Genomic DNA, 17,470 nt, shown 5'->3' with positions numbered 1-17,470 from the left:
TCACGCCTTTGAAACCAAAGCAGAGCAACGTGTGTGTGTGTCTCACTTCGTTGGAAGAAGAAGGGGTGTGAAGTTTCTTCACAGCTGCTGGCTAAGTACTTAATGACTGCTTAAGGGAAATTGTACAGACTATCCAGTTGTTTAGGGAAGAGTGCTCTTTGCAATACAAAAAGAGTGCTTAGTTTATTTTGACTTTTGTGATAAAGAACATTGTTTTGAATTTTAAAAGGTGTGCGTATCTGAAATTTGTACCCTTGAATTTTGGGGAGGCTCCTATCAGAGAGCCCGGCAGAACATTTAGCAGGAGCACTTTTCTGCCCTCATTCTGTTTTCTTATTTGGTAGGATTAATTTATAAGTACAGTGGTACCTCTACCTAAGAGTGCCTCTACTTAAGAATTTTTCTAGATAAGAACCGGGTGTTCAAGATTTTTTTGCCTCTTCTCAAGAATCATTTTCTACTTAAGAACCCGAGCCTGGAAAAATTTCCCAGGAAATTTGAGAGTGGCACCAAGGCCCGGCCAGTTTCCTGCCATTCCCCCTTTCATCCCGGCCATTTTGGGCTTTTCTGGGCTGCCAGAGGAGCCTTCTGGTGGTGCTTAAGGAGGCATTGGCAGTCCAGAGCAAATAGAAAGTTTTCCTTTCTCTGGACGCTTGGAGAGGAAATAAACCACTTCGCTGGAGTGACTCCCTCGTGCTGCCTCCCATACACCCGGCGCGAGGTTGCCTCCCAGAGCATCTGGGCGTGGAAAGACAAAAGGGGGCGCTTCGCCCTAGCCGGATCAACTTGGATTCAGGCTAACCAAGGAGTCACCACAGTGAAGGAAAGGCACCAACTACAAAGCGAGCGAGCAAGAGGATAGGGGAGCCTTCAGCATGGGAAGGAAGAGGAAGTAGGTAACAGCAGCAACGGCCACCACCTTTTGGTCAAAGGAGCGGAAGGTTCCCCCCTCTTGCCTGCCTGGGTTTCTCTCTCTGGTGCAGTGTATGGGAAGCAGCCTCACCCCAGGTGTATGGGAGGCACGTGCTCCTCCTCGACGCCTCAGAGTCCCTCTTTTTTTAAAAAACCTTAAAGTTTTGCATTTTTTCCCTTTCACCTCACCTTCCTTCAGCAGCGATTCTCCTCCTCCTCTTCTTCCTTCTCCTCCCACCCAAATTCCGAGCTTTTATTTCTTTCCTAATGGGTTTGCACGCATTATTTGCTTTTACACTGATTCCTATGGGAAAAATTGCTTCTACTTACAAACTTTTCTACTTAAGGACCTAGTCACGAAATGAATTAAGTTCTTAAGTATACCACTGTATATATTTCTCATATTGGACAGATTAATAAATCAACTTCTGTTCCAGTAGATCCTTCATTGAAGCTACCAGCTGATTTACAACTACCTTCTGAGCATAAGTCAGTGGATACTGTTTTGTTGGTTGATGGATGCCAGAAAAGGACTGCCAACACTGTGTCACAGAAACAAAATTGGGCCAAGTTCACTTGGAGCTGTCAAGAGGACTCTCATAACAGAAGGCCATGCCAGAACTTTTCCACTGTGCCACAGATGCCTGCACCACAGACCCCTGCAAACATTGGCTCCGTGGCAACTGGACCTAATAAAGATACTGACTTGCTAGCCATCTACCCAGAAACATGTAACCCCAGCCTCAACACCAAATATAGCAACCAAGGTGCTTATTTACAGACCCTGGAAAAAAGTAGCCGCCAATGGGTGCTCTCTGCTGGGAAGACTCAAGGGGTAGAAGATGAAACTTCCACTTCTACCACTGAGATGAAAGAATTCCACAAGCATGCCAACTCCCACGGAGAAATCTGGTACAACCCAATTCCAGAGGATGAGGACCTGCAATTCCCCTCCCTTGAAAGGAAGTGTGGTAGTGGTTGTGAGAATAGGAACAAGAAGAGGAACCCAACAGAAGTTAAAATCCCACACGAATGTATAGATATTGGCAGCTCACTGAAGGTGGTCAATAATGTGCAGATTTCACCAATCCAACTGAAGTGTGTTAAGAAAGTGGAGATGCTGGGCAGTCACCAGTCTGAAACTTATGGTGAGTTAGTTCTAAGCAGAGGCTCACATTTTTTCAGGAGCATTAGAAGTGGTTTGGAAAATTGAAGCCTCAGGACTGTAGGGAATGATTGCATGTCACACGTTTAGTCAAGAGTAAGATTGTTGTTCTCTTATACTGAAACAAAATCAGGTTGGGAATAGAGAAAATAATCCCAGTGTTTTCAGTATGCTGTTATGCTGACTTAGTTTAGCTGATTGTGCTTTAAAAAGTGATTTTAAAAAGATCCATTCTAAATGCACAGCAGTGCATCACTAAACCCCATGAATTTCTTATGGATGTCTTGAAATGCCATTTATCTTAAATATATACATTGAATTTAAGGCCATCACTAGCATCTTCAGTGAAACCAATACATATCATTGATAATACCACCTACATTTTGGCTGAAAGTGTTGAGTTTAGCAGTATGCACATTCATGCTCTTGTTAATAATTAAAATGGTATTTCAGTTTTGAGGGTATCTGCAATAAACAAAGGGAGAATGTCTGCTATTGCATTAACCAGTTATACTGTACAAGATTGTTTTGTGGCTTTTTTGGAAAGAAGAACCGTTGAACTTACCCGAACGGTCTTCTCGCTGCACTGCGAAGAGAGTCCAAGGTGGGTTATTATTCAGCCTCATTGGCAGGGACTGAGTTAAAAATTAGCATAAATGTTATGTCCCGCCCACCACTGCCCTCCTTAGGTCAGTCAATAAAAAACGAAGGAATAGTGAAAATAAGATAAATTTATTCAACAAACTTAAAGTATAGAACTTCAACTGAACTGTGCACCTGGGCAAAAGCCGTGCGGGTTTGGACTCTCTTCGCAGTGCAGCGAGAAGACCGTTCAGGTAAGTTCAACAGTTCTTCTCCACTGCACTGCTCAGAGAGTCCAAGGTGGGATATACCCAAGCAACACCTTAGGGAGGGTTAGGCTGGCCCAGTGGTACTGGAACACAAACTCTTTGCAAGACTGTTCTCCCGAAGGCAGCCTGTGCAGAAGCAAAGGAGTCCAAGCGATAATGTCTGATAAAGGTTGTGGGAGCAGCCCAGGTCGCTGCCCTACAGATGTCCTCAATTGGTGCCTGTGTGGTCCAAGCCGCTGAGGTGGCTGCACTCCTGGTAGAGTGGGCCGTAATCCTATCCAGTAAGGGGGTTGCCTTCACCTTATACGCCTCAATGATGCAGGAACGAATCCACCTGCTAATTGTCTTGGCCGATACTTTCCTCCCCATTGACGTGGGAAGGAATGAAACAAAGAGAGCTTCCGATGTCCTGAACGAGCTTGTGCGGCGAACGTAAATCTTCACCACCCTCCTGACATCTACTTTGTGCCAATGAAGCTCCGATGGATGGGAGCCGTGGGTGCAAAAATCCGGTAATACTATGTGCTGTGACCTATGAAATCTAGTGTTGATCTTAGGCAGGAAACTAGGATCCAACGGAGGGTCACCCTGTCGGGGTGGAAAACGCATAGGTCTGAACGCACTGAGAGGGCCGCTAGTTCAGAGACTCTGCGGGCAGAGGTTATGGCGACCAGAAAGGCCACCTTAATGGAAAGTATGCGAAGGGAAACCTCCCTTAATGGTTCGAAGCGGGGGCCTGTAAGGGCCTGGAGAACCAGGGGTAAGTCCCAGGACGGAAAGTGGTGAATTACTGGTGGTGACAAGTTTGCTGCCCCCCGCAGGAAGTCCTTAACCCAAGGATGGTGAGAGATCGGGCAGAGTGGGTCTGGCTGGGGAACGGTTGCGATGGCAGCTACCTGCCTGCGAAGGGTGCTAGGCGTTAACCCCTTCTCGAGGCCCTTCTGCAGAAATTCCAAAAGATTAAGCACTGAAGAGGCAGAGGGCAAGACCCCTTGTGCTCTACAGAAGGTGCAGTACGCTGCCCAGGTCGCCTGGTAGATGCGGGTGGTTGATGGACGTCGTGCCGCCTGCATGGTGTGGATGACGCTATCTGGAACCTGCTTCTCCCTCAAGCGGTTCCCCTCAATTGCCACACGGCAAGCTTCCACCACTGTGGGTCTGGGTGAATTATTGAACCCTGCGACAGTACCAGTTGGTGACATGGAATTCTCCATGGGAGAGACAGTGATAGGTCCATTAGGTCGGCAAACCATGGGCGTCTGGGCCAGAGTGGAGCTACTAAGAGTATGTCTGCTCTTTCCGAGATAAGCTTGGCCACCACTTTGTGTATTAGACTGACCGGAGGGAAGGCGTATAGTAGACCGCTCGGCCAAGGTGATAGGAGAGCGTTGACCTGCTTGGCTCCCGGGGTTGGGAACCGGGAGAAGAACCGTGGAACCTGGTGATTGTGTTGCGAAGCAAACAGGTCCACTACTGGAATGCCATAACGGTGAACTATCAGTTGGAATGCCTCTGTGTTCAAGGACCATTCCCCTGGGTCTATCGTTGTGCGGCTCAACCAGTCTGCCTGTGTATTGTCCACTCCTGAAATATGTTCTGCATGGATCGAGGTGAGATGAGTCTCCACCCACGACATTAGGGCGTGTGCCTCCTGCATTAGACGATCCGACTGTGTGCCTCCCTGATGATTTATGTGAGCCCTCATTGCCACATTGTCCGTCAATATCAGGATGTGGCAGTCCCTGACTGTCTCTGAAAATGACTTCAGTGCTTTGAAGACGGCCCGCAGTTCCAGGAGGTTGATGTTGGGGTCTGCCAGATCCGACGCTGACCATCTGCCCTGGGCAACCTGGAGGCCAGAGTGCGCTCCCCATCCAGACAGACTTGCGTCTGTGGTGATTGCCACCTCCTGATGGAACAAGAAGGGAGAGCCCCTGGCTATGGCGGGTGACGTCCACCATGGGAAGGAAAGACGAACTGCTGTGGTCAGGTGCACTTGATGTTTGGAGTTGCTTAGCCAGGCCCTCTGGAACGGGAGTAAAAGCCACTGCAGGGGGCGGGCATGCAGCCGGGCCCATGGCACTATGCTGATGCATGAAATGAAGACCCCTAGCAATTGTGAAAGCAACACTAGGGGAACTTTGGAGCGGTGTGACGTTGAGTGTATCAGTGTCCGTATCTTCTGCTGTCTCTCTAATGACAGAAAGACCATGCCCAATGTAGAGTCTATTGTGGTGCCCAGGTGGAGCAGACACCTGGTCGGTTGTAAGTGGCTCTTGTCGTGGTTGATTGTAAATCCTGCTCTCTCTCGAGAGAGAGAGAGTTCATCGTTTGTGCTAGATCCCTCTTGGCCCGTTGAGGGCTGCTGGATAGGATGATTTTGTCATCTAGGTAGGCTAGAAGACGTATGGAGTGTGATCTGAGACTTGCTGTTAAGGCTTCGAGAAGTTTGGTAAAGGCCCTGGGAGCTGAGGACAGTCCGAAGGGCATGGCTTTGTACTGAAAGTGCCGGTCCTGGAGGCAAAAGCGTAGAAATTGACGGTGGTGCTGATGAACCGGTACATGCAGGTACGCCTCTTTGAGGTCGATGGAAGTCATCCAATCCTGATGGCGAATGGATGCCAGGATGGTTTGCAATGAATGCATTTTGAACCGCTGATACCGGATGTACGTGTTCAGTTGCTTGAAGTTCAAAATTAGGCGGCATCTGCCGGAGGATTTTGGGACTACGAACACAATGGAGTAGAACCCCTTGCCTCTTTGTTCTGCAGGAACCGGCTCTAGTGCCCCAATGTCCAACAGATGTTGGACCTCTTGACAAATAAGAGATCTTTTTTGTGCGTGAAGCAAAGAAGGGCATTGCACGAATCTGTTTGGAGGGGCCTGCCAGAAGTTTATCCGCAGGCCCTGTCCCACCGTCTCTAAGACCCATGCGTCGGTGGAGATGGATCCCCAAAATTCGGTGAAGAATTGCAGGTGTCCACCGATGGGCCGTTCGTGGCGAAAGTCACTTCTGCTTGCGATATCCCCCTCTGTTGCCGCCTCTGTAAGATCTGCGAGAGGGCTGGAATTGGCGGTTTCTATCTCCATAGCTGCCCCTGTCAGATCGGTAGGTTGGTTGGGTGTAGGTCCCCTGTCCATAGGTCCGTGCAACTGGGGATGAGGTTGAGGATGGTTCTGATCGAAAGGGCTGCCTGTGAAAGTATGGAGCCCCTCATCTATCTTGTCTCTTTGCTGACCTTGGCAGCACCTTCCTCTTGTCTCTGTCCTCGATCAGTACAGAGTCTAATGATTCACCAAAGAGCTTAGAGCCCTGATACGGAGCACTGGCTAGGCGCCATTTCGATTTGACATCTGCCTGCCATGACCGAAGCCAAATCATACGACGGGCAGAGAGATTAGTTGCCAGTGCCCGAGATGAAAATCTAGCTGCCGCTAGAATGGCATCTGCAGAGAAACTAGCAGTGGCAATGAGTTTGTTAACATCCTGGCGCAGCCGAGCGTCCTCTGGGCCCAGTCTTGAGAGCATATCCTGGAGCCACAGAATGGAGGCCCTATTGAAGAAAGAAGCAGCCAAAGCTGCCCTCAGGGACCAGGCAGAGAGTTGGTGCACCCTCTTTATCAAGTTCTCTGCTCTTCTGTCCTCTGGCCGCAGTCCGTCTGCCATCTCTGATGGTACTACTTGCGTTGGACGTCAGTGATGTGACCGGAGCATCCACTGAGGGGTACTGAAGCAAGTCCTCTATTTCAGGATCAAAGGAATAAATTTTTTTGTCCATGGCTGAGGGCCCCAGCGCTGCTGATGGATTCTGCCAGGGCCTCTTTATATTCTCTATGAAGATAGGCACTGAGGAATATGCTCTGACTCCCTTTGGGGTTCATTAATGAGCCTGGCCGCTGGCATGATGCCCACCTCTTGACCAGCTGGCTTTGAAGCATTCTCTGGCAGCAGTGTGGTCTTAGCTTTGTTCAAGAGAGTTCTGAAAAGAGGGTGTCTGAACAATCCTGTTAAAGGAGTCTGGTCAGGCAGGTTGGCCTCATCCTCTGAAAGCTCATCCTCAGCAACTGTGGCCATCTCCCTTGGATCCAAGTCTTCCTGAAAGGAATCATGTAGAGATGGTGCAGGAGCAGGGACTGTCCAAGGGTCTGACCTACTGGCTCGGGCTGGCAGAGGAGATGGGCGTTGCTGAGCACCCACTGCGATGCCCTGGGAATATGCAGACGCTATCATGTCCTGCAGGGAAGGGGACATCGCCTGCCAGTTGTCCATGGGGCCCCTGAGACCCGCTGCAGTTGGTGTAAAGGTGGCTGCCGGGGGTTGCCCAGATTGAGACCATGACTGGAATGGTCTGGACCATTCTGTTCGTTGGATCCCTTCAGATGGAGGTGCAGCATTCAAAGGGCGGTCAGGGGACAATTCCCCAGCTGCAGAGAGGTGGGGTCCCTCAAAGGCAGCAGCAGAGGCTAAGGGGCTCTGATGGTGTGGTGGAACAGAAGTGGAGGAAGGACTAGGCCCTTGCCTTGGTCTATTCATCTCCAACTGGGCCTCTAGGGCCTTGATTTTCTTTTCGGCCTCCCTCAAGGCCACTGAAGATTGGGAGGACTTCCCCTTAGATTTAGAACCATGGCTTTTATCCTTCCCCTTGCTGGTGGAGGGGGCAGTCGGTTCAGAGGGATTATTCTGCTGAGACATTGTTAATGCTTAACACTCACGATACAGCAACAGCAACAACTCGAAACACCAGGAACTGGATGCACAATCAAAAAGAATGCTATCCCTAGAGGAACTAGTCACCAACTTCCTGTCAGGTGGTATAGACTAGCCTCTCAAGTTGCCATGGTAACGCCCCTCTCCTGCTTGGAGGAAAAATGGCTGCCGAGGAGTACTAGCTTTGCTGACTCACTGGCTGATGGCCCCACTGCTGCTTCAAATGGTCTCGTCCAAAAGGGGAGGGGGGGGGCAGAGCTAGCCTTCCAAACGGCGGTTTGAGGCTTTTCATCACTCTACTGCCGGTAGCTCAGTGGGTTACCCCCCAAAATGGCGGAATCTGCTCCAGTCAGCAATCTGACCCAATTGGCAGCCCCCTCAGCCGTTGCGTGGATTTGTCTGCTTGCGGCTCCTTTCGCCGCTTCCGAAGATCGGCGGCTTCTCGCCACGCCGCCAAACAGCCGATCAGGTGAACTCCGATCTCCGCGGCTTCCCTTGCTGCTTTAACAGATCGGCGGCCAATTTTGAGGCCGCCGAACAGCTGATTTCTTCGTTCGGGATGGCCGTGTAAGCACTGGTAACGAGGGCGGCGGCGGTGGGGGGGGTTTTAAGCGCGAACGTCAGTGACCCCATAAGTCCTTCCCTGTCTTCGAGGCAGTGCTCTGGAGAGCAGTGGCCTCTCAGGGGTGAAGAGACGAAGAGCAGTACCCCGGAGGGAAGAGGCTCTCAGATAAATTCCTCTGCTCTTCTTCCTGCAAAAGAAAAAAGAGACAGTTAGAAACAAACATGCATTTATTAGGAAAAAAACAATTCCCTCTCTATGGAGAGAAGAAAACTCAGCGTCCCTACACTATGACTGAGTTTTTTAGACTGACCTAAGGAGGGCAGTGGTGGGCGGGACATAACATTTATGCTAATTTTTAACTCAGTCCCTGCCAATGAGGCTGAATAATAACCCACCTTGGACTCTCTGAGCAGTGCAGTGGAGAAGAGGATTATCTTCTCTAGTTACCTCTTTTACTGAAAAGCCATGAGAAAGAAAGCCAGTTCTTTTGCTCCCAGCCTGTTAATTTTGGGCAATGCCTGTTACCTGCTGGATAAGTGGCATTTGGCCTGCCTTACACAGTTTGTCTCCTCAGGAAAGGTACCTGTTGCAACTGTGGATCCTGAAGAAAGTTCGGCTAGTGCTACACTGATGGCTCAGAACACCAGTGCCAATAAAAAGAGCCATTGTTTCAGCAAGACCAAGTCCCCAGGCCCAGTACGAAATCTCTCCATAAAGATGAAGAAACTGCCAGAGCTGAGGCGGAAACTAAGTCTGTGCAGCTCCCGTACTCGAGGGCCAGAAAAGAGCTCCTCTGCTAAGGAATCAGGAAATGTCATCAGCCGCTACCATCTTGACAGTAGTGTGGTATCTCAGCGACCTGTGATCCAGGACAAGGCTGCCAGCAATTGGGGATATTTGACTGACAGTAATTCCCAGGAGCTTTTGACTAAGGCAGAGGCATGCCTTGGCTTTGAAGGGTCATCATTCTTGCTGTACAATTTTGCTAAACAGCCTAGCTGTCTACAACATTTCTCTGGTCTTGTCAGCATCCACCTGCTGGGGATCCAGGGCTTCAAGCCTCCCAAAGATGAAACCAAAGAGCTCTTCTGCATTCTTCAAGTAGATTCTGTTAACAAGGCTCACACAGCCCTCCTGCCTTGCCAGGCTGCTGTCCTCATTCTCAACCATTCTTTCCAGCTGGAGCTGGAGGATGCCCAACTTCTCAAAATGGTGGTCTTCTCCTGTGATCCTACTGTGAGCAAGAACCGAATTTGCTGCCATGGTACCATCATTCTGCCCCAGGTTTTTCAAGGTGAGGAAGACTTTTCAAGTACATGCCAATAGATAGTTTTTTGGGGAGTTATAGATAGAAATAATGTCCTTTGCAGTTCACCTGCTCAGGAACATACAGTAGGAAGCTACCTTCTGCTGGATCAGATCATTTTTTTCATTATTGTAGTACAAACTAGATTGAAGGGTCTCAATCCAACATCATTCCCATTAAAGGCTACCTGTAGTGGGAAACAAGTCAAAGTTGTGGTCCCACTTTGCAAGCACTATGTTCTTATTTTTCTCTCCTTTCTGCCAGCATAGCACAGGACCTAAGTCCTGTTCAAGATGCTAGTGTACATCTCAAGAGCTTTTAATACTGGATTGACCACCTGGGATTTTCTTATTCTACAGAAGGGGATGGGGAAGTGGGGATCAATTGTGGTTATCACATTCTCTAACATTTCTGGTTTTAGATTGTAGGACCCAGCAGTTAGCCCTACAACTGGAGCCTCAGGGGCTTCTTTACATCAAACTTACTTTGGTGAATCAGTGGGATCCAGTTAACTCTGAACAGGAACCACAAGTCTTTGGAGTGAAGCTGAATCAGTTGGTGAAAAAAGAAGGTGCTGCCATCAAAGTGCCACTCCTAATCCAGAAATGTATAACCCAGATTGAAAAACGAGGATTGAAGGTGAATGTTCTGCATCTCAAAGCAACCATTTTCCTAAGTTTCATATAGCGTCTTCCATAAAACGTAAGAGTAGCTCAACCTGATGAACTCCTTTCTCCCAACCCAGATATCTGTTTTTTGCAGTTTGCCATCCACGTGAGATTTATTTATTTAAAGAACTTTACATGGCCACTTACCACATACAAGGATTCTAGCCAGCTCACAACCATCCTGAAAACATAGTTAAAGTCAAAGGTACCTTCCCTCCAAGTACCAAACGAAACACTCTCACAATTCAGCCCAATGTAGGCTTGGGGGAAGAGCCAGATTGTCAGTTTCAGAATGATAAATGGGTAGAGATTTCTCTGATATCTAGTGAGAAGATATTCCTCACCAAGAAGACACTCCTCCAAGTCCCAGCTAATGGCATCATTTAGGGAACGGAACTTGAGTGCCCCCTCCACATCTAATCTAATAGGATAGGCGGATACCCTCGGGGTGAAGCATTTCTTTAAGTTACCTACCATAGCATTGTGCCATTAGGGCTGTGAAGATGATAATCACTACCTTGAATTGGAGCTGGAAAGCAACTTCATGCCAGTATAGGTTATATAGTGATGGTATTACTTGAGTGAACCACAGGGTATCCAAAACTGCTGCTGCATTCTGGACAGTTACAGTTCTGGATGATCTTCAAGGTCAGTTCCATGTGACGGCATTATAATAATTTAAATGGGAAGTGACTAAGGTATGGGTGACTTCTTCCCTATATTATTGCTTGCAGCACTGTCTGCTTATCCAGATGATCAACTATGTTCTCTTTGTAGGTGGTAGGCCTGTATCGCTTGTGTGGCTCAGCAGCAGTGAAGAAGGAATTACGAGATGCTTTTGAGAGAGATAGTGCTGCTGTTGTTCTTTCTGAAGATCTTTACCCAGACATTAATGTTATTACAGGTTGGTGCCTACAACTGGACTCTTGTTAGATTTTCTGACTGACAAAAGTTCCCAGTGGACTCTGGAAAGACTTCTGGAATTAATAACATATAGGCAAGTCACATTGCCAAATATCAATGTCAAGTGTGGAAAAAACCAATTTAGAAATACAGTGGAACTCACTGACTGCTGGCCCAATTTAAACAAGTTTATTGCTCTTATTGAAACATTTGCCCACCGCTACCACCATTATTATTGGATCAAGACTCTCTAGCTATGAGCTTTCTTCCCTGTCTGAAGTCCAAAAGAGACAGAGGTTCTTGAGATTCTCCTTGTACATCCAGCCTTTTGAACCCACTCTACATTTCTCTGTTGATATGTAGTTCTTTCCCTCCTATTCACAGTTCAGATCACAGTTAAAAGAAGCTCAAGGAATTATCTGACTCTTGTGTGAAGTGTGCTGACTCTTCTGCAGATAGCTTGAAGGTGCTGGAGAAGAATCCATGTAGGCTGCTGGAAATTAGGTTTTCTTCTCCAATATTTTCCTGAATTCAGGCCTTCCTCAGGCAATGCACTTCTTGGCCTTATCAGTCAGGCAATGCACATCTTGGTCCACTCTTGGAAACAGAGCATTCAAAAACTCAGCACAGGATTTCTGGAACCATGAGAAAACTTAGTTTCCCTTTGCTTGGACTAACATTTAGTGGAAACGAAGTATGAAAGGACTTCAACTTTACATTTCTGAAAACTCAGGAGATAAGGAGTAGATAAGAAATTCATTCAATGCTAAACAGATTGGCACACTCAGAACCACTAAGAAAGATCTTAGTTTTATTTGGGTGTGTTACACAAATTCATTTATTATTTTCAAAGGGAACAACATCACATTATTTGAGAACAGCTGGTTTAAAGGCATTGCAGACCAGTGCTTTTCCCTCCAAATTTCAAGTGCTACTCTATAAAGCAAAAACAGAGTTTAAAGGAGACAAAACTTCAAGCATTTGTATTCAATATTTCTGTGCAAAAAAGTTTATATAGATGAATGAGACAATACTTCAACGATTATATTGCTGATAAAGCTAAAGATATGGAGACTAAATATGAATAATGTAATCTCTAATTAAGGTTTAATTGGGGAAAACTCAAGGCATTTTGATGCTATTTCCCACCCTTTTGAATACCATGGATCCAAATACATATTTTATAAAATAGATTTGGGCCACTGGAGGAAACACTATGGTGAAAAAAAGGTAGATATTCAATAAGAAGAAGAATGTGTCCAAATCTGCCAATGACCAAGAGGTCTGAGTCCTTCAGGATTGGGCAGCATAGAAGTCTAAATAAATAAATAAATAAAGTAAGTAAGTAAGTAAGTAAGTAAGTAAGTAAGTAAGTAAGTAAGTAGCTCAAATTTCATGTATACCATCCCTCACATTCCCTCTGTGTCCTGATCCTTTCATGATAAAAAGCAGGTCAGAGTTAGCATGTGATGGCTGACAGTGAGTCCTACAGCTCAAGACTTGCCAATGCCATTATTTCGGCAATGAAACTGGAAATGGAGTTGACAGTTTCTATTATACTGCCAGGTTGACTGTCAAGTGTGGCTCAGTGGATGAGCCCCAGCTCTATTGTTCCTTTCGTACCCAATTCTAATCTGTCTGCTTCCTCCCTCTGCTATCATTTTGCTCCCTTATCCAACCAGTGAGGGGAAAAACCTACTGATGTATAAAGTGTATCAGGATTTTCATGTCAGAGAATTTTAATGTGGCATGGATCTTGAAGTACCAGTCTTCTGTAATAAAGGCTGAACCTAGAACAAAAGCAATGTTGAATTTTGTTTTCTGTTTTCCTCCTTTCCAGGGATCTTGAAGGACTATTTGCGTGAGTTACCCACTCCTCTTATCAATGACCCCCTCTATCGGGTGGTTCTATCAGTTATGTCCAATAGGACAGTGGGACTGACAGTGAAGGAGACAACAGCTCTTCTGAATTGCCTACCAGAGGCTGAGAAGGTGAGGAGGTCTCAGGTTGAGAAAGAGAATAGATCTATCAATCTCAGACTTAATCAGCCTTTAAAAATCTTGTTTTCTCCATACTGAAGGAGCGGGTCCAGCAGTCACATGGGTTGCTCGCTGTCCAATCTGCATAGAACCCAGCCTTGTCTTTAAAAAGATTGCTGAATCCGCTCCTTCCCCAGAATTCGCTCGGTCCTCCTACTGGCAGGATGCATGGTGGCTCAGCTCCTCTCAAAACACCTTCCCTCTTCGTTCTCTCTCTCTGCAATTCAACAAGATAAGTAAATTAGTTTTTTAATTAATTCTTCCTTGAAGCCTTAGATTTCACGCCAGCTCTTACTGGGCTTGGTGCCAAAAAGAGAAGCCGTGACGCGGCTAAAGTCATGAATTTCACAATTGCACTGCTCGCACTGCTGCCAGATTGCATTTACAAATAAATCTACTTGGCTAGGAGGTTTATTCATCCTTTCTTCCTCCTGCGGCGTGAGACGCTTAACAAGCTCTCTTGTTCTGTCTCATGGACTTTAGCCGATTCTTAATCACGAGAGTAGAGCATCATTTGAACCACCACTTTTTGAGCCTAAGTCTATGGATTCGCGAATTCTGGGGAAGGGGTGGATCCAGCAATCTTTTTAAAGACAAGGCTCGGTCCGAGCAACCCACGTGACTGCTGTACCCGCTCAGCGTACGAGAGGAGGCGTTCAGGTAAGCAATCAATGCCTATTCTCTGTTACACCCAAGGGTAACTTCTCACAATGTATCATTAGCGGACTTCCCTATGGATGGACATCCTGAATACTTTTTTTTTTCTTGCTGACATGAAAATTTAGCCTAGCCTAACGTCTTCCTAGCAGTTCATTATTGTACTTGATTGAGATCTATCTTTCCTTGTTATTGACAAAATGGGCTGAAATAACTTGTTATTTCCATTTTTAGGCCACTTTGACAATGCTGCTTGATCACCTTAGTCTGGTTGCTGCTTTCCATGCCTTCAATCGCATGAATGCCCAGAACCTTGCTGTGTGCTTTGGGCCTGTGCTTCTGAGCCAAGGGACAGGTGGGACCGTAGTCTCCAGATCTGGCCAGCAACATTGCACCATTGCCAGCACCAGAGATTTTAAACATCATCTTGAAGTATTGCATTACCTGTTACAGACCTGGCCAGGTGAATGTGCAAGAGGTTCAAAGGCATCTCTTCCATTCTTGGGGACAAATTTCCTTTAGCTTTAGTTAATGAGTCCTAATACTTTTGTTGAATTAAATGTGGTATGGAGTAGTCCTCTTAGCATTTTGAGTTTTATAGCACTTTGTCTCATTTGATCAGTCAAGAATTAGTTGGTTGATAGGCTTAAATCTATAGTGAAGAATATTTCGAGAGAATATTTCTAAAGAAAGTTATTTTGAAACCTGACTTTGAGTCAAATTGTGGTTAACGTAAACTGGTGTAACTGCTGTTATTGCTGTAAGATTCTCTGTATCATCTGAACTTAGAAAGGAGGGTTACTTAAATAATTTTCCCCTCTAGCCTTTGGTCATAAAGATGATAAGCTGGAGCATTTGTAAGATAGAGATGTTATGGTCACAGCATATATTTCCCCATTTTGTTTTCGCTCCATAAGTACAGAGTAATATGTAAAATGGCAATACTAAAGAAATAGGAACATTCCCATCTGTGTGTGGTGGCATTGATCTTCTAAGGGCTGCCATTTAAAAATTATAATTAAAAACAAAAAATTCAAACAAGAAAATGATTACTGGTTGAATTAGTCCCTATAAAAGGGATTAAAACAGTAGTCAAAGTAATAGTCCTCCAACAAATTGGTGCTCTCAGTTTATTGGGAGTTGCCTTTGGTGATATGGTGATATAATGCAAATAAGTAAACAAATAAATACTTCAAACATATTATGAGAAACAAAAACTTCATATGCATTTTTCCCAAATGTTGGATACTTTGGTATGTTTAATAAATACATCTGGAAACGGATATCATGTTGAAGTTGTCCCAGACCTCAACCATGGAATGTTCTTAGGCAAAACAAGATGCCACTTGTAACAGCAATAAATCCAGTATGAAGAATGTATGTGAACTCTTTGCTTCAAATAACAGAATTCTAGAATTCTAGAAATACTAGAATTCAAATTAATTGACACACAATATCTCAGGTGATATTTGTGAGGTAAGACTTTTTAGAAATGATGCTATGTTTTGAACTCGACAGGTAGATTTGAAGCTTTGGATATCTTAACCTAGAATTTTGCTTTGTGTTCTTGTGCACTTTGGGTGACTATCAGCTTCCATTCCTTCTTGCCCTGCTTACCTCATTTTGCCTTCCTTCTTAGTGCCACATGGGAAGATGGAAGATGGGGAACATATCTTTCCAAGCAAGCAGGCCTGTCATCAGTACCACCCTCCCTTAGATCTGCCAAACACCACTGTCACTACTCGAAGTCACCCAAAAGCATTGGAAAGTCCTCCAAGAAATCGTTATGCTGGAGACTGGAGCATGTGTGGACAGCAGGACCTGGGAGCCTCCAAGCCAAGCAGTGAGGCTGACTATGATGAGGTGGCAGAGAGTGAGAATGACAGGGAAGAGGAGAATGACGAGGGGGCTTTGAGGAAAGGAGTAGCATTCCATAGCCAAGCAGTCTACATGAGTGATTTTGTCCTGGTGGAGGATCCAGAGTTTCCCTTTAGCCCGAGGCTCAATTTGAAAGACTTTGATGCTCTCACCTTGGACCTTGAGCGAGAACTTTCCAAGCAATTCAGTGTCTGCCTATGAAGCATTCTCTCAGTATTTTGTAGTATAGCATTGCAAGCCACAGTTGCTTCAGCAAGTTCTTTGTTCTGACTTGCAACCTATGCCAGTCACAGATTTTAACCTATGGGCTCTCTCTTTCAGCTTTTGCTAATATTGAAGAGCCAACATGAGCTCTCGGTTGCTGAGGTCACCGTTGCTAGGATTCTCCCCTCATTTTGTATGTGAACTATGAAGAAAAGAGAGTCAGGAGCTCTCAACCAGCACCTCAATGTATATTTCATTGAAATCATGCTCAGCCTGGAACCTTCCAGATGTGTTGGAACTCAGATCCTATATTTCCCAGCCATCAGGTCCAATACACCTGTAAGGCACAGGCTGGGAAAGGCAGTTTTAAATGCTTCCAAAGAAGAGAGGATGGTTTTCTTTTCTTTTCTTGAAAAAGTAAAATAGAAAATGTAATGTTTTCATGCATGCTTTCCTAATCATTCAGAGCACTTTACTCATTCTTGAAGGTAAGTCAATATTATTCTAAATCTGTATTTAAAGTCTAGACTAAAACAATAGCTTGCCAAAGACTGAACTGAACTGTGATTGGGATTAGGGGCTCCTCTCTGCCCCTTCTTTAACCATTATAGTCTGGGCTGGCTATAGGTTAAGAATCTCTTGGAATCACTGAAGAAGTGCCTTTAGTGGATAATTTGATTAGCACTGGGCAGCTAGGAGCCAAATCTTAAATTCCATACAATTTTCCCCATTTCAACTTTGTTTCAAGGTATTTTGGAAAATTAAAAGTACAGTTTTAAATTAAGGGAAACGCTTAGTTTTCAAAGCAGTGAAAAGATTTGTAATGGCAAAGATATTGCATTTTGTAATTTTTAGGTTCTTTGACGATCGTAGCTTATCACAAAATCATAATCATAACCATGGAAGTACCTTTTATGGTATTGAGTCCAATCTACTGCTATAGTGCAGGAATTCAGGTTAAAGCATCCCTGTTTTTTTAATTATTTTTATTTTTATTTTCAGATTTTATGTTACAAACAACAATAAAACATGACAAAATATCAAAACAATAATTACACAGTTATATAATAAATTGTTTTTGATTCACAGGTCATTGGATTCATAAGAAATTATACAGTTCCATAGGTCTTTATGAAGAATTCCGTTCATCAGAAATAACTATTCATATATTTCTGCAAACATACAAAATATAACATATACTTGAACTGTAGTCTTACCCTTTGAAGCAAACATATTATTTTTCCTTCCTTCATCATCTGCTTTTTAAGTTATTTGGAGTATCCCCAAGGAACCTTTTAACCTTTCTTGTAAATACCATTCTGTCAGAGTGAATGGACATATCACTACGTCCAACTCTGTCTGTGTAAAGTATATATAGTGGTACCTCTAGTTAAGAACTTAATTCGTTCCGTGACCAGGTTCTTAAGTAGAAACTTTCTTAAGGAGAAGCAATTTTCCCCATAGGAATCAATGTAAAAGCAAATAATGCATGCAAACCCATTAGGAAAGAAATAAAAGCTCAGAATTTGGGTGGGAGGAAGAGGAAAAAGAGGAGGAGGAGAGTCGCTGCCGAAGGAAGAAGGTGAGGTGAAGGGAATTTTAAAAATCCAAAA

The 17,470-nt window shown here is 45.1% G+C and overlaps 1 protein-coding gene across 2 annotated transcripts in view; it reads left to right on the top strand.

Annotated features, from left to right (window-relative positions):
* The window catches only part of SYDE1 (synapse defective Rho GTPase homolog 1), a 37,938-nt gene extending 20,990 nt beyond the window's left edge, over positions 1–16,948 (top strand). The window contains exons 2-8 of one of the 2 annotated variants that reach the window (XM_070741650.1): positions 1,353–2,060; positions 8,776–9,495; positions 9,929–10,146; positions 10,953–11,079; positions 12,919–13,070; positions 14,010–14,238; positions 15,415–16,948. In XM_070741650.1, the coding sequence (XP_070597751.1) occupies positions 1,353–2,060; positions 8,776–9,495; positions 9,929–10,146; positions 10,953–11,079; positions 12,919–13,070; positions 14,010–14,238; positions 15,415–15,854 (2,594 nt within the window). In that variant the 3' untranslated portion in view covers positions 15,855–16,948. Of the gene's footprint in view, positions 1–1,349; positions 2,061–8,775; positions 9,496–9,928; positions 10,147–10,952; positions 11,080–12,918; positions 13,071–14,009; positions 14,239–15,414 lie in introns of both variants that reach the window. The other variant, XM_070741649.1, reaches the window with a different exon arrangement.
* The last annotated feature ends 522 nt before the right edge of the window (positions 16,949–17,470 follow it).

Source organism: Erythrolamprus reginae, chromosome 2, assembly GCF_031021105.1.
Source record: "Erythrolamprus reginae isolate rEryReg1 chromosome 2, rEryReg1.hap1, whole genome shotgun sequence".
NCBI classification, from domain to species: Eukaryota; Metazoa; Chordata; class Lepidosauria; order Squamata; family Dipsadidae; genus Erythrolamprus; species Erythrolamprus reginae.
This window is presented reverse-complemented; position numbering and strand designations above follow the sequence as displayed.